General features: G+C 36.2%; 1 protein-coding gene across 1 annotated transcript; it reads left to right on the forward strand.

The window, feature by feature from the left end:
- The first annotated feature begins 10,685 nt into the window (after positions 1-10,685).
- Positions 10,686-16,409, forward strand: LOC130053840 (uncharacterized). Its single transcript, XM_056161446.1, has 3 exons — positions 10,686-11,015; positions 14,423-15,080; positions 15,660-16,409. The coding sequence occupies exons 1-3, from the start codon at positions 10,688-10,690 to the stop codon at positions 16,027-16,029; spliced, it is 1,356 nt and encodes a 451-aa protein (XP_056017421.1). The 5' UTR covers positions 10,686-10,687; the 3' UTR covers positions 16,030-16,409.
- The last annotated feature ends 1,705 nt before the right edge of the window (positions 16,410-18,114 follow it).

The following is an 18,114-nucleotide window of genomic DNA, read 5'->3' on the forward strand; positions in this document are numbered from 1 at the left end:
TTAGAGATCATGTACTGGCAGTTCACATAGCAAACCATTTTCTTAGAAACAGTCACATCAATTACTTAGAGATCATGTACTGAGGCATAGTGAACTAACAACTTAGAAACAGTAACACGAATTACTTAGAGATCATGTACCGGCAGTTCACATAGCAAATCAATTTCTTAGAAACAGTACCATGAATTACTTAGAGATCATGTACTGAGGCATAGTGAACTAACATCTTAGAAACAGTAACATGAATTACTTAGAGATCATGTACTGAGGCATAGTGAACTAACAACTTAGAAACAGTAACATGAATTACTTAGAGATCATGTACTGAGGCATAGTGAACTAACAACTTAGAAACAGTAACACGAATTACTTAGAGATCATGTACCGGCAGTTCACATAGCAAATCAATTTCTTAGAAACAGTACCATGAATTACTTAGAGATCATGTACTGAGGCATAGTGAACTAACATCTTAGAAACAGTCCCATGAATTACTTAGAGATCATGTACTGAGGCATAGTGAACTAACAACTTAGAAACAGTAACATGAATTACTTAGAGATCATGTACTGAGGCATAGTGAACTAACAACTTAGAACAGTAACACGAATTACATAGAGATCATGTACTGGCAGCTCACATAGCAAACCAATTTCTTAGAAACAGTAACACGAATTACTTAGAGATCATGTACTGACAGTTCACATAGCAAACCAATTTCTTTAAAAAAGCAACATGAATTACTTAGAGATCGTACACCTGTATATTATGAACAACATATGTAACATCTTGGACAAATGATATCGATTACTTAGAAATCCTTATTCTCAATGCATTTCGAGAGCCAACTTCATATATATTTTAAATGTTTGTATTGTCATTGACCCATGACATTAATATTATTTACATCACAACCTAAATGTTCTTAAAATCTATAAACTTGTCTTGCAATTTGTAAACTTAAGAGCTACATGCGATGCAAGAAGATGTCATACTTCAACATAATCTAATTAATTTATATACTGGCCTTAGTTACCTGCAAGTGTTGATCACCGCATATTTAATGCTGCTCAGGTATTTGACCACAGGTACTGGGTCATTGTTAACAGATTTTGTAGACAGATGTACTCCTTCGGGCCCAAGGTACTGGAGGTTATCCCAAAATCCCTTGTGTTTCCAAAATGTCACATTTAGTAAGGATGCACACGCAGAGTACAGGATCTGGTTTATTTCAACGACCGCGTCGTTATATCCTAGCGGTGATTTCTTGGGGTCACGACGAATAAGTTGACCTACAATCATGTGTTTGACTCCCGTACCATGGATCAGAAAGTCCGTAAGAGAAATGCTGTATCTTACAATCCTTGCAGGTGAATGTAGTAACACATCGTTGCCCCCGATTTGCAAAAAAGCAAATGTCTGGGGCTCGGGAAATTTGCACAGATTAGATGTCGCTAAGCCTCTCACTGCTAATTCTCCTTGACCACGAATTGTTACAGAGAATCGACTTTGGTCTAAACAAAGATTTACATAACCCGAATTAACTTTTAAAAACGTGTCTGAAAGTCTTCTGATGTATTCATGAATGTCCAATCGCCGCTACCACAGTTAGATCTGCCATAATTAATGTAAAAACGCCGGATTTCACCCTTCACAGTACCCAAGTTCCGATGAAGAAAAAACGAATCAAAACAGAAAGATATCAGCACTTACATGTTGAAGTGTTATCTGAATCTTCTCTTATCTTTTCTTATGATTCGTTTAATACAAGTGAAACGTCTAACGATAATAATAATATACTGATAACGTCATACAGTAATTTATTACGTCAAGAGATAATCTAACGTCACACATGTACTAGTGCATTCTACGTCACAAAGCCAGCAAAATAATGTACCGGTGTATTGTTACATATAAATGCATAAAACATATTATTTACAATAATATCACTATACATGTATTTAAATTAACCAAATAATACGACTGGGTATATTTATTCGGGGTAGTAGTTTTCATGCATTGACTATTCTACCTGTTGTAATGGTCGCTATCTTTCATCATATGTATTCTTTAAAATTTTAGATGTCGTTTTACATGCTGCTCGATTTTTTTTCCGCTCATAGAGACTTCACCAGATATAGGTGAAATGCCACAGGTTTTTATTCAATAAATGCACGACTCCTACCGTGACACGTGTCTTCCATTTTTAACGTCATATTCGAAAGACGTATGACGTCACTGCTAATGCCGGCGGCTTGACCACAGGCACTTGTTTCTGTAAATGACTTATGACCTCTGTATACTAATAACAACAAAAGGTACCTAGCTTCAAATGACACAGAATGGCACCCCCTGAGAGTGTCGGCCTTTTGAGCCTCCAGGGAATATGCGATGCTAATATATTTACTACCGTTGTACTGTACAATCATTCAACTTAAAAACCATGTATGACATGACTGCATTTATTGCCTCTTATCGCCGAAAACTGCAACAAAAAATGGATTTTCCGTTTTATACCACGAAGTGCTATGTACTGATACCGCACAGAATACGTGGGCGATTTTGACTGGCTAGTACGCTCTTCTAAAATTACGTTTGGAATTCTTTAGAGTTATTTATAGAAAGAGAGAGCATCGGAGATGAATTAAAAATAACAAGCAAAAGGATGATTTTAATGGTGACCATTAACCACAATTGATCTTATTTTATATAATTTAGTTACTAACATTAGGGGGAAAATGCTACAAAAAATAAAGGGGACTCCATCCCCCCATATTTTTTTCCACAGACACCTGATAACTATAATCCCCCCTTCTGATTTTTTTTTGTTGCGGTGACAATGCCTCCAAAATGTGTGGATTCCTTGTCTCTCTCAACCCAATTTCGATTGATGTAGTTGTTTCACGCTTTTCACAATCTTTAGAGATTGGCCTTCTACTGGACTGGTATAATATAGAATATACTTATTATAAACAGTATAAGGTATTTAAGGCTTACAAAAAAAGCAAGTTTACGATTACATAAATCGAAATGAGGATGGAATAGACGGGGGGGGGGGTGTCCATACTTCAGATGCCTGTGAATTTTTCCATATCGGGACAGATCTGTAATATTAGGGATGTGGGGAGGGGGTTCGTCGGAGAAGTTGTAAGTTGCACATGGCTTGTTTAAATTTCCTGACAGACAATGATAAAAATATGATAGTCATGATGAAGACCTTCAGAACCTTAATTAGTGTGTGCATGGGGGGGGGGGGGGGGGGTTATAGTGTTCGTCAATGCTGTCTCAATTTTTCCCCTCAGGCTGGGAGGGGTCATTCTTTGCTCCAGGGCTTCAATTCATAACTTTCAAGCTTACATGCATTAATATCTTCTCATTCACTACTACATAGTACTATCAAAAATAGTGGAGGGGCCATTCTCGCATTATATCTTCATTTGCATGCATGAAAATAACAGTTAATGTTAAGGGTTGGCCAGTCGCCTCCGAAAAACATTGATATGTGCCTGCAGCGTCCTTGGTACTTATGGTGGGTTTCATAAAACTTCAATGTAACAACAGGTACTTGCCACATCAATACATATCACAAAGTCAATAACACATCACTAAAAAAAACTTTCCTTGCTCTATTTTGCATACTTCCAAATAATCTTTTATCTGTATTTTCTCTGACTTTCCATAGATCTGCATGAAACATGCAATTGGCAGAAATATTTCTCATACTAGTTAACGAAGTTGTATTTACAGTAAGTCATAATTTCATTATTATCTTCATCAGAAATGATTCCGACACGAAAATATTTTTAAATCTCCAAAATCCCGAAACGTACGAACAGCTTTGGTTTTTTTTAGTACAACGTCTTCAATTCAAAATTTTGATTTTGTTAACAAAGCAATATGTTCAAGATTTTTTGGTAATAAACATCGTATCAATTTATTGTGATAATAAAACGATGAGACTTTATTTTTCAACACAACGAATATACAATTTTCATTCTGTGCCGTATCAGTACATAGCACTTCGTGGTATAAAACGGAAAATCCATGTTTTGTTGCAGTTTTCGGCGATAAGAGGCAATGAATGCAATCATGTCATACATGGTTTTTAAGTTGAATGATTGTACAATACAACGGTAGTAAATACATTTACATAGCATATTCCCTGGAAGCTCAAAAGGCCGACATTCTCAGGGGATGCCATTCTGTGTCATTTGAAGCTAGTTACCTTGTGTTGTTATTAGTATACAGAGGTCATAAGTCATTTACAGAAACAAGTGCCTGTGGGCTTGGCGAAGGAACGCTCCCTGTCTTAGATTTGACGCAGTTCCGAGATCGATAATCGAACACGGACCTACATGAATTGAAGTTCTGATTAATCAATAATCAATCGCAAAATCTATAGCAATGTATTTATAAACGATACATGTCTCTGATACATGAGTATTTACACGGAATTGGTCTGCTTTAGTCTGCAATAGACCACATACCAGTCCAAAAATGTATGAAAACGATAAAATATTAGCATTGGAGCCAACATTTCTTGGATATTTTCCCACTGATTTGCACTAACAATCCATCCAGATACGTGATTAGACTCCACATACGTCACATTAATAAAACTATCTACAGCCCAATATACAAAGTTACAGATAGCCAGGTAAAAACAGAGGAGTTCCGAGGGAATTAACCTTCCCTGTGCCTCAGTAAGCACAATTCTTTCAATATGAATGATTAGAATGGATTGCCAGACTGTTAGAAAGATGTCAAAAATATTGTTGGTCGTGTAAAGATATCCTTTTAAATCTGAGAACTGGATTCCACCGATCACTCCTATAACACCAATTCCTATAGTTCCTGTTGTGGTCAGTAAAAAGAGATACTGCCCTGAAGACAGTGATCCATGATTCTGTTGTTGATGTCCGAACTTGTAAATCCGATAATATATGACCATTATAGCGCTAAGCATTAGCAGCTTATAGACAGCATCAGCGACAACCAAGGTACAGAAGGTAGCGTAACTCTCTGGGCTTACCTTAGTAAAAATTATATTGGCGATCGTTAATATAATGTTCACGACTGTGATAAATGTCACAAACAAGAAATACGTTGCAGGATGTTTTTCGTGTGTTCTTTCCAAGTGGATATCTGATTGCTCGTTATGCAAAAGCGGTATTAATTCGCTAGATTCGATCGCATTTAGTTGAGGAATTTCCTCTGTGCTGTCTGAAGGGAGCATCCCTAATATTAAACCAGCAGACAGTAGAAAAAACTCGATCATAGCTGGCGATAGATATGGATGAAGGGCTACCATTACTTTTTTCAGAATCCAAGAGTCCCAAAAACAAGGGTCTTCAACTAATCCCGGTATTTGACCCTTCTTATAGTAATCATTCACGTCGTCCATTAACGAAATAAACCACTGAACAGCATTTGTCAGTAACACGGACAGTACACCGTAGTTGATAGCCAGATGACAAGATGGAAAGACAAATATGATGAAAACCTTCAGAGCGTTTCACGGTTTGGTTTGTAATTTTTCATGGAAATCCGAAAGAACCATGAAAGCACAATTGACACAATCTGACTAAAGTACCGACCTATATTATATATATAATTTTTTGGCACACTGTTTTTGCCTATACTAGCTCTACAACTTCATTTTTATTTCGGATTTCAAACATTTTGGTTGAGCATCACTGAAGAGACATAATTTGTCGAAATGCGCATCTGGTGCATCAAAATTGGTACCGTATAAGTTTTACATTATGACCCCTGGGTCGAGGCCTCTGCTGGTGGACTGTTAGTCCCCGAGGGTCTCTACAGCCCAGTAGCTAAGTACTTCGTTACTAGCTTGAAAATACGGATGTATATTTAATTGCTGTTATAAAATTTAGAAATTCATTTCAAAATTAAGGATTATCTCCCTCACGCATAGCTCTTATCCTTGAACGAATTTGACTCCACTTTTTTGTCACACTGTTTTTTGCCTATAATAGCTCTAAAACTTCATTGTTATTTCGGATTTCAAACATTTCGGTTGAGCATCACTGAAGAGACATAATTTGTCGAAATGCGCATCTGGTGCATCAAAATGGGTACCGTATAATTTTACATATAATATTGGTATGCACTTTAGTCAGATTGATATACCGTCCTATATATTTTTAATATAATATAAGTCTATACTTTAGTCAGATTAATATACCTATATATTTTTTTATATAATATAGGTATGTACTTTAGTCAGATTGATATACTTATATATTTTCAATATAATATAGGTCTGTACTTTAGCCAGATTGCAATTGACAACGCTTCACAATACATTTGTTTTTCAAAAGGTATGACTCTATATAAACAAAATTTTTCATCAAGCCCCTTCCATGTGTTCAGATCCAAATTCGATCATAAAAATCAAATGGTATTATTTCTGTGGGTAGTTGATAAAAAGAATCAAAACTTTATGTTATAAGATTAAACAAATAGCATGCCATCAAGAAGCACATGTACATGTATCGCACACATACGTGGTGTGCATAATGATAATAATAATTATTATTAAAAACGACTAACATCTTCCAATCCCAAACCCCCATATCAGAAGCATCTGGTGCAAATCTACATAAAATCAACTCCCATCAGTACTTTCAGTACTTTGATTGGTATTGTTAGCAACATTACTGTATTTCCTAGATCTTAGTGGTTAACTCACATAAATAGTAATGCAATGGTCGCGCGTTCGATTTCCTGAAGATCCGAAGATTTTTCTCCCCTTCTTTGCTACAAATACAGGCAATTGCATCACTTGGGGTCCAATTTCCTATTAAAGAGTATACTCTTAAACAGTAGATTCGACCCCAAACGATGCAATTGCCTGTGGCTACAAAAACTCAATAATACAACCTTCTACATTATATAGGTGGCAGGGGACAGTTCTTTTGGTTCGGAAACATGTGGGTAGGGTATACATCAAAGTCAGATTATGACAGACTAATGAAAAATCATATTTCCCTTTTATGTCAATACTTGTATTTCATATTGGTGTACTTAATAAATTATGATCCTAAATCACATGTAATCTATAAATACTGCTGCTAGTACACAACACATGCTCTGAGCAGGTGCCCCTTATTTGCTTTGATTTTCTCTCATTTGGGCTACTCCGCACCACCCCCAAACTATCACAGTACCAAGCGGGGGGATTTAGACACTGTGCACAATCAAGAACCCTGTCTGCTTAAAATTTACCTTTCATATGGGGCCATCCACCTTCCCTCTCAGTTACAGACCTTTTGCTGGGCCATGCATGTTTTCACCGAAATTTCTTCAGCATCTGACCACGTGTCTTAGTTTCGTATTTGCACCCATCTATACGCTAGGAAACACGGTGACACCTACATGCTGTATATCAACATTTTTATTATGCACTCAGCTACATTTGACATGTATCCTAAAATTATTCTATACATTTTTACACATGTAATATCACTTCAAATATTGGGTATTTCTATATTTTTTTTTTAAAACGTTGACTGGGCATATAGTGCGCAACTCTCCGTTGCTACCATAGGAGTTGATTTTACATTTAATGCTTGCCACAGCCAAGAACTATCCAATATATGCTAACTCTAAAACGGAGCTAGTATAATATACCCCAAGTTTTGTTTTGTTTTGTAGAAACAAGATAGGATGCAAAGAAATTGTACCTGGAATGTCACGAAAATTATATAATGAGAAACGTCACGTAATGACCTTAAATCGGACCGACGGATCCACGTTTTATAAAGGTCATCGATCTGTTACAGACTACGATCTTGTGGCACTGATGTTCACTGTCAACAAAACTTATGGTCTTGTCGTGATCTTATACATGCAAAATGGTTCAAATGAACATAGAAAACTAAAGTATTACATCATTAATTGATGAAAGTAATCACCGGTTTTGGATCATCATCCCCGTTTTGGTGTGGAGCTGATAAAGCACCTGCACGATATTCGATTCTCAGGCCCAGTATAAGCATTATTCACTAACAGTATCATCATGAGATAAATTCATTTCAGAAGACCTTGTATTTTGTTTTGTTTTATAAGAGAAAATCTTATTACACTGTCCCATACTGGGGTTTCAATCCCGAAAAAGTATCACTGGAGGTTCAAATCCACCCCCATGAAAATGGATGCTTATCTGGATACACTTACTCAGTAGTGGAACTGGGACATGAAAACGAATTTTTCTCTAAATGTTTCCAGAGAAGATCATTCTAAGACTTACTTTTAAAATTTTCCATAAATGTTAAATTTCAAAAGTTAAAACGCCTTTTCACCTAAAACTCCACGGGTTGAGAAGGAAGGGGGCGGGGCAGCTGTCTTACAGTACATGTATGTAGTTAGATGCTGGATGTAGCTCAAGCAAACAAGGGTTAAACTCTATTTGCTCTCTTCTCTTTAGAGAAGTCGAGAGGCATAGCCTTCATCGACTTCTCTTCGCAAGCATTCATGTTTTGATTCTGGAAAACGTGTACAAATGCCGGAGTCGGTGACGTTTTAAGCTTCGACCGACCTTTGGACTCAGATGTGCCTGGATTTACGCAATAGACAAGTTGTTTTCAAACATTTAACAGTAATGCACAAAATTATCACAAGGAAATCAACACTTACTTGCTTTTAAATTCCATTTTTAACATGTCCCCTGTCCCGGGTTTAAATCACAACTTAACTGGTCCCCTATTGTGACAGCTTCTCCCAAGACCACTTAACGTAGACACCGAAATGTTCGGCGCACCTCACAGCCCGAATTTGTATCTAAATCTCAAAGTTCCCCGCGCTTTCTCTGATTGAAACCAATGATGAAGTATATTATTGGTTTACCATTTCTACAAGGAAATCTAGAGATGATAGTTTACTGGTATGGAAAACTTAATGCTACCATAATACGAATGCTTCTAAGCCACTTAAATTTCCTAGATACGCCAGAGGGTACCTCAAAGACAAACACCATTTTGTCCAAAGTGCAAGAAATTGAACACCTGTAACGATATTCGAGATCTGCTTCGTCTTTTATTCAATCTGATAAAAACCAAATCTTTGATCCGCTCTGATATTCTGATGTTGCTAGTACCAATACTTTGCATTAGCAACATCAGAATATCGGAGCGGATCAAAGATGTGGTTCTAATCAGATTAACATTTAGTACTTTGTTTATTAAAACTTTTAATATCTATGCTAGCCTCTGAGTAAATTCCAGAAATGGAATTGCTCGTGAATAAGGAACATTTCAGCAAGAAGTTTTGACGTAAATATGAATTCTGCAGTGGCTAACCTTTGATTTACTTGGTTACAATCCGTTACTATCCTAAAAGTTTAGCAAAAAGAATTAATTATTTTCAACACCGGATAATGCACCACTCTGATGAGTTTATATTGATACAAGAGATGAAAGATTTGATCAGAAACTTGATATGCTTAGAACGCATATACACAGGGAATACCTAGTTATTAATATTTTCCTGTCTAGCACAGTGGTTTGCAATTACAAGCTAAATTCTTTATGGGTTGTCTTGAAGTATTGTTACTCTGCACATATATACAAACCTTAGTTCCAAAACACGTTCTGACACGTACATCTGGAATGCAATTTCCAAAATTCCTTGCAACTGTCTGATTTCAGATCACTTTTAGGAAATGCTATCCTTCATTAAGCTATGAATTGGAATGCATTCCATTACTCTCGGTTGAAAATTACAACATAGAGAACATAAAAGAGGAACAATTATATAAAAATTATGCGCAAACAGAGCAGAGAAGACTGTTTATATATGCATGTATTAAACCAGGAGGGTTACCCTGTAGACCCTCTCGTTTATGAATATATTGTTTAACAGCGAATCATTGTATGTAGAGAAAAATTTGTAAACTTTGAAAACATTTGGTCTTAATCGATAATATTTTGGCACAAACATTTTTCTTTCATCTTCAAACTTTTCACAATGCATAATGTAATATTATTCGTCACCTATGTCTACGTTACATAACCAACATTTTCTATTTTCCCTATCAACATTATTCCATCGCGACCAGTTTCTATTGGTAATTTATGATTAGAAGTTCTAAATCTAGCAATAGTTCGAATCTTATATAAAGACAAAGAAGAATTTAGATAACATTGACAATTAAAACATCCATTTGTAAACACAGTGTATATAATTCCCATTGAAGATTTATTACAATTTGATAACATTTCTTGTGGAAACTGATTTTCAAGTCTTTGCTTTAAAATTGCTGCCAGTATGTTTTTACTTGGTAATGAATATTTCGAGGAAATGTCTCTGCGACCATGCTTGAAAACTGATAGTAATTTGCCATACAGGTTTGATGAAATGCCAATAAGATAACTACAACTATAAATGGCCTGACACTACTGATGCAGGTCTACAGCGTCTGGTGACAACACCGTACCTATATGTTCTTGGGATAACATGATCAATAGATATTATATGAAAGAAAACCATACTTAACTTATAATTTCATCGTTCATTACCTATGTTTCGAGTTATTCTTTTCTTAACCACATTCTCCTCTGGTTGCTGATTATTCAAATCGATATGTCATAGGATGTTTGCATATAATTATTCAAATGTGATTTCTATTTCAGATTGAAAATGGAAATTATTTGACATACTTTCAAAGATGTTAAACAGTTCTGATAATAGTTCAGAGGAAGATTACATCCCATTGAGTCTACATGTCGTGACATTCAGTATTGTGTTTATGGGAATAGACATAGTCTTCAGCCTCCTGGCAAACATTTTGCTGATGTTGACAATCATAAATGCACCGAGTTTGCGCACTCCACCAAATAATCACTTGTTGAATATCGGAATGAATAACGTAATTCTATGTCTTTGTATGATACTCTCACTTGTGAGTGTCGGAACAAAGAGAGAAGATCTCGTCTATGTTCAATCTGTCACTGGTTTTCAGTTGTTCATAGTCTCCAATTGCTCTCTGCAGTATCTACAGTACACGACACGAGTTTTATACACCCCACCGTGGAAAGACCACGGTGGAAAATCCACGGAGATACACCGTGTCCTCCGTGTTCCACGGTGTGTGTTATTTGAGAATACACACAGCTGCTAAGAGCTTTGTTCTGGCCACGGACGCCTTGCGGGAGATGTGAAAATGTGCCGCAGGCCAAACAATCAAGATAAGGGTGGAATTTTAAGAAAGAAAAAATGTCAATATTTTCCTTCCTGATACTTATATTGTTTTTCAGCATTTTGAGCCAATTCCAACGATACCAAACACTATATGTAATGTTTTTAAGAAAATCTGGTTTTGAATTTTTTTCTTTAATAGTCTTCTTTCTTCATTAAGATATTCTTAAATTCTATGTTTAAATAATGCGTACTTGCAGGCGATTCCTGTTTTGAATGCGAATTAGTATATTCAGTAAATGTAAAACATACATATACAACTTGCAATTGTGATAGGGATATTTAATAATTACCGATGTGCTCTCTCTCTCTCTCTCTCTCTCTCTCTCTGACAAATGCGCTGTTTAACATAATTACTTCCATCATATTGTGTTAATATGCATCTTGACAAATATAACTTGTTCCAATATAGAAATTAGAGCATTGTCGATGATTAACAAATTGGAATTAATTTATTACGTAATTAATAGAAGCAAAAATACAAACCATCGAATGATTTATTTTTAAATTCTCGAGTTAATCACATTTGACCGAGACTTACGTTCGATGTACTTTGATAGAGGTTTTCATAAAAAAAAAAATGTTCATCGGGAGTGTCTGGATAATGCAATGATTTTTGTATAATAAGTACAGCTGTATATACCATGCAAATTCCTAGGGTCTTTGTCACAGTATAACTAAATTACGGTTAGCTAGTTTGGGTTTTGACCTCTTATGAAAAGTGTGAAATATATCGGGTCGGCGCGATATCAGATCTAATCTAAGATCACGGGTATTTTGCGCCGACCCAATATATTTCACACTTTCCGCAAGAAGCTAAGCATTTCTGTTGATTTCAAATACACGGATTAGCTGACCCCCATTGTTCTACTGAGGCGAAAACCCCTTCGAATTTGCATGGAATGTACTACAAGTTATACACAGGCCATTGTTATAGTCATACATCATAGTACCGCTAACCCGACAAACATTTTTTTTATATTTTGAATAAGTTATTGAATGACGAAGTATGACCAAACTGCAAATTGAACTTTATAGAGCCCCGTGCTAACATTACTTATATTTTTCAATGTATCAGAAGGGGTATGTTGCCGGTTAAGTTGTGTAAATTTCTTGACAAGCAATCAAATAACAACAAAATTGGTGCTTAAATTGTCTGATTACGAAAACCTTAAATAGGGAGCATGTGTGTATGTGAAAGGGGGGGGGGGGGTAGTAGTAGTCTGAAACTGTCTCCATTCCCCCTTCCGACTTCAGTTTTCTTAAATCGTGCAGTGGGTAGGTCACTACAAGCTACAAGACTAAATCCTTAACTTTCAAGTTTTCAAATTACACCCTCTCCGATTCTACGTGCTTGTAATCAATATTTAAGGATGTAAATCCTCGGTATCAAATGCAACTATTTGATGAAAAAAAGACTAATATCAATATAAACAGAAATGACTTAACGATTATTTGCTTTTATTCATATACGCTATCGATTATTAAAATCTTTAATTAATCTTTAGATGCATTAGATAATGAAAGCAACAGAGAGAGAGAGAGAGAGAGAGCATTGGTAATCATTGATTATAATATTCAGGAATGTATGCAGATACGGGAAGTTTAATGCGTTCAATATAAATCTTGAAAGTACAATTTCTTTCTGATTAATTATCCATCCCTTCATTCTGATATTGTTTTTATTTCCCATTTTGTTTTCTTTACATGTTAAATTTTTCGGCAGGTCCGGGTTAGGACTAATGAATGAGTCCCCCCCCCCCTCCTTCTAAAATGATGTTACATGTACGTGCTTAGCTGTCTATCTCCCTCTCAGTCAAAAATAAAATAAATACATGCTATATATACTGTAACATTGGATTTACTGGATAATTCTTCGATTTCACCTTCATAATACATGTTAATGCAAGCGAACTATCTAGGCTTTTTTTTCCCATCTTCGCTAGCCGAGATTATTCGTTCACGAAGGCACAGTTGACTCAAAACCCATTGCTAGCGGAGATTAGACGAATTTTACCCCCGTATTATGTTATAACTGACCAAAACCTAGTACGTTTGTTTTACAACTTTCATTCAGAAGACGCGCAAGTTATTGAGTTACTGAATAAACGAGAAAACGTCTGCATTTTTATTTCAATGGTTGTCAACTCTATACTTTGTGATATTTCAAGACTGCAAGTACTCAATTCAATTTATTGGATCTCATCACCATTATGCAATGGTATACAAAAATATAAAGACAAAAAGCTGTTATATATACATTTAGTAAATAATACATGCGTGTAATAAAGTATTTATCAAGTTAGAAAAAAAAATAAAAACCGTGTTATTATTAATGTGAAGTATGGGCATTCTAGGTAGGGGAGCACATTTTATTTTATTATTTTCTTAATGAAAGTACGGAGTTTTCTAAAGGTTTGTTTAAAAGGAAAGATATTCTTAATATTTATTTGTGTAGGTGGTAAAAATTTGATTCTTTGCTCACATTGCTTCACAGTTGAGTACATAATGAAATTCATATCCAATGTAAACATGTACATGTATATAGCTGTCCTTAATCACATATTCCTAATTACAATGAAATCTTTACGTAAAAATAAACCATTGCTTATGGTACACATTTCTTTGAACTGCTATTTATAAGGTTGAAATTACTGGCATGTGATTGTCGTTGTTCATGACCCTTCTTTTATTTGGTGAAATTGTGCTGCACGTGCCGTGAAACAATGTACCGACGAGTGGTAGGAATAACAAAGGTGTTTATATACAGGATGTCGAGAATTTGGGCGTTTCATAAAAAGGTGTCAACGTTTGCAGGGAAGTCTACATACGGATATGTACCGAAAACACCAACGTATCATTAAACAATTACAAGAATTGAATGATTGATAGCTAATTTCTAAATAAGTAATGGGGTGGGGGCATGCATGCTGGCTACACGAAAAGGTTTTTGGGGTGAATCATTTCGGAAATTATTTCTTTGTTTTATCACACGGAGGTACACGGTGGCATCGACGGAGGTACAGGTGACATCCACGAAGATGCGCGGTGGCATCCACGGAGATCCTCCGTGGACTTCAATGTCTAGCTCGCGCGGAAAAATACGACTTCAAAGGTGCCGACAATTTTAAAGGTCCACCGTGTTTGGGGCAAATTTGTTCCACCGCGTTGCGTGGAACACGCATAAAACTCGTGTCGTGTACTGTATGTGCATTTACGTCTATATGTATTTACCGAAAAACGACTATCAAAAGACCTTCTTTATGTTTACGCATGCGTAAAAGAATGGTTACACGTTCAATTTTATGTGGATGGATAGCTTCAGTTCTGTTGTCTGTCGTCTTCTGTTTGTCATTTATGCCAAATAATGATCGGGCTTGTGATACATTAAATCCTTTTCAAAGGGAGTTTCGCGTTTGTGACAGTCGGAAACGCCTTACTTCAGAACAACTGGTGATCTTGATTGTTTACGTTGGTTCATATGTTGCAGGACTTTTCATTATTTTCTCTTCATATTACAGTATTTGTAAATCTCTTAATTTGACTGGAACATTCAGGAAGAGCCGCGTTTCTCCTTGGAATAGGAATTCAAGTATGTCGTCTGAAGCAGGGCCAGATACACTTGATCAAACACAGCAGATGAATGGCGATAGTGACTTTGTGAAACCTTACACGATATCATCTGGTAAATCTGATGACATCATTGTGCACTACCAACGCAGTGAACACGCTCTCACATTTGAAGACATATTTGCACTTGAAAATCCAATCCCTGCCGCAAAGCTGAAACAGAACAATTCTCAAAAGAAACCATTGAAGCCAACTCTCTCAAACACAAGTACACAATCAACAAAGTCTAAAAGAACAAGGTACGATTGTCTACATCAAAAGGCCCAAAAAAAATTCTCTCTATAAAATGTGTCTGGAATTAAACTTAATCAGGGTTTTAAGAAAGTAAAATATATGCCAGGTATATTATGTCAACAAAATCAGAATGATATTCCTAAATGGATAGCATTATGACATCACGAACAAGACATTTCCCGCCTTTTTCTCAAAATAAGCCTGAAAACTGTCAAATGTCATACAGATTATTGCTCAGGAAAAGATGTGCGCATTTGTCGAGCAAAATGAAAATTATATATATTGTGTATTATTTTAAGATGAAAAACATGCTTCAATATGAATTTGCTCGACGCATGCGCTGTATGTTTTCTGAAAGGAAAACCCCATGAATTTGTGGATATTTTCATTGAAAATGGCATTTTTGCTATTTTATACCAACTTCAAGTTCTTGTCATTTGACACAAATCATGTTGCTGATCAAATTGAGCGAATTTTGGGTTTTTTAATCTATTCCTTATTTGAATGCCAGGGTTTGAGCTCCAAGTGAAATCATCGATATTTTGGGCCAGATGACTTTAGAAACTGTACCTACTTCTTTGTACTTTTACAGACATATCGCCCGTTGCTAACTTGCAGAGAATTCAGAACATAAAAAATGCCTCCGCATTACGGAACCAGTCTTTGAGGAGAGACAGAGTAAGCCTAAGTAGCGCTACAAAGAACAGTTTTATAATGTTTATTGCATACTTGGTATGCTCTTTTCCTCTACTGATTCTATGCATCCCAGGAGTTCTTGATCTCATGTCTACAGATGCCCGGATCAACACAATCGTTATGTGTCGTCTTCTCTTTTACATCAATGCTTGTTTCTATCCAATGTGGTATTTGCTATTTAGTAAACGTGTTCGACAGTGTCTTTTCAGACTTTTAGAAAATATTTTGATAAGACTGCAAGTTAGGAGATAGCATTTTTTTTCTATAATTCATGCGACAGTTTTTTAAGATATAGATATGAATGTGGGGCTAACGGCGGGTCTGTCCAGTCGACAGGGAATGCTTACTCCTCCTAGGCACCTGATCCCACCCCTGGTGTGTCCAGGGGTCCGTGTTTGCCCAACTCTCTATTTTGTATTGCTTATAGGAGTTATGAGATTGATCACTGTTCGTTATCTTCACCTTTCATTAGATAGAGTGGTCTGTTGTACAGTTATGTATCCCTTTGTTAACTTTACTTTCTATATACATGTAATATATTGCTTTTATGTAGTGGTCTTCGAACATTATTTTATCTCATCGGTATGATCTTATCATTTTGTCAAATGTGGGTTTTTTTCTCTTTAAAATGTGTCCAGACAATCAAATAAAGAAGCGAAGCAAAATGATGAAATTTAATGGATGGTCAATTTTACTTTCAATCTTTTGTAATAAGACATGATAAATTCTTTTTAACAAAGCGTTTTTGTGATATATTCTTACATCTCTCTCTCTCTCTCTCTCTCTCTGAAGCGGAGTGGACTGAAAAGCCTTGGCTTTAGAAGATGCCGATAGCCGTTCTTCAAAATTCTCCGATTCTCTTTCTCGGTGTTGACCCCTGTGGTCTTCATAATGATCTTGTCCTATCTGAAAAGGTATTGAATATAAGGACTTCAGCTCCCTGTTAAAACAACTGACAGATACCGTCGGCTGTGATAACTTGACTCTATCGTACAAGGCTATCGACATTTTTTTCGTCGATACAATCCAGAAAGCGGCTGAATCTTGGGTTCATTGAAAGTAGGTGAAAAGCATGACCTGTCGGGCCATAAAAGTAATCCGATTATGGGTCGAAAAATCGGGTTGAACCCGACAAAATAGGGTAGGATAAGAAAACCATGTGTGTTGTTAAATTACATCGGAAGGAACATACCAATTTTTTGTATGTAATTTGTACGTCCTCCTTGAGAATCGTTCACTAATATCGAGACGTACATGTACTTAAGCAGCTGTAGCTGACGTCTGTGTTTAGCGCTCATGGTCGTATCAGTGAGGGCTCTTTTCGTGCCAACTCCTGTCGTCACACGGAACCTTGGTTTATAAGGCATCATCAGAAAAACTTGCAACTCTTCAAATTCTAGCTGAAATGGTCACTGCGTATTTATGCGTCTTAGATTTGACGCGGTCAAGGATCGAGCGGGGATCCTATTCACGACCCCCACGTCACAGAGATACCACTACCGGTGCATCCACAGAGATACCACTACCGGTGCATACAAATGTACACGTTGCCTCTAATGGACGAAACGGTAAGACCGTGTACAAGCTCTAATGCAGTTTAAAAATAACAGAAAATATATTCTAAATTTGCAAGAATGTATTTGACCTCCCTTAAAATTTTCAAGGCAAACGCATTGGAAATGTAAATAAATACACATATAATTATTTGGAGTCCTGCATACCCCCTCCCCCATCGATATGAGTGAAAAATTCTCAAGAGAAACGTTAACAAGGTACAATCAATCAATCCCCCCCCCCATTTTGATACATGTATTAAAGGGACTGGTTCACGATTTTAAAAACAACAACACATTTTTCATTTTTGATGTCAAACATTAAAGATATAACTCATTTCATGTTGACAGCCAAACTTTTGACCTGAATGCAAGAATAAAAGAATGTAAATTTCATTTTTCACCAAACTCATATCCCTGTAGATATCGTAATCCTCAATCTGTTACGGATCAGGATAAGCGAAGCAAGGTCGATACAACCAGGGAATGCTTTTTTCATAGTGATTATGGCGGGTTTATTAATTACTATTACTTTCCATTAACGATATGATCAATAGAAATCTTAATTGTGTATGAAGGTAAAACATCATGCTCCGTGAGGAGGCACTGCATGGTACATGTATACCATAAATGTGATCTTATAATTAAACGATCGTTTTCTGGTTTGTCTCGTATTACTCACAGAAAAATCGCCTCTTTTATATAACATTCATGATTAAAAGCAACATTAAAGCTGTATGGTCCGAATTACAATATTTTTTTCCATCTCGTAAAAACACTATTA

The sequence above is a fragment of the Ostrea edulis genome, chromosome 1, assembly GCF_947568905.1.
Source record: "Ostrea edulis chromosome 1, xbOstEdul1.1, whole genome shotgun sequence".
In the NCBI taxonomy this organism is placed as follows: domain Eukaryota; kingdom Metazoa; phylum Mollusca; class Bivalvia; order Ostreida; family Ostreidae; genus Ostrea; species Ostrea edulis.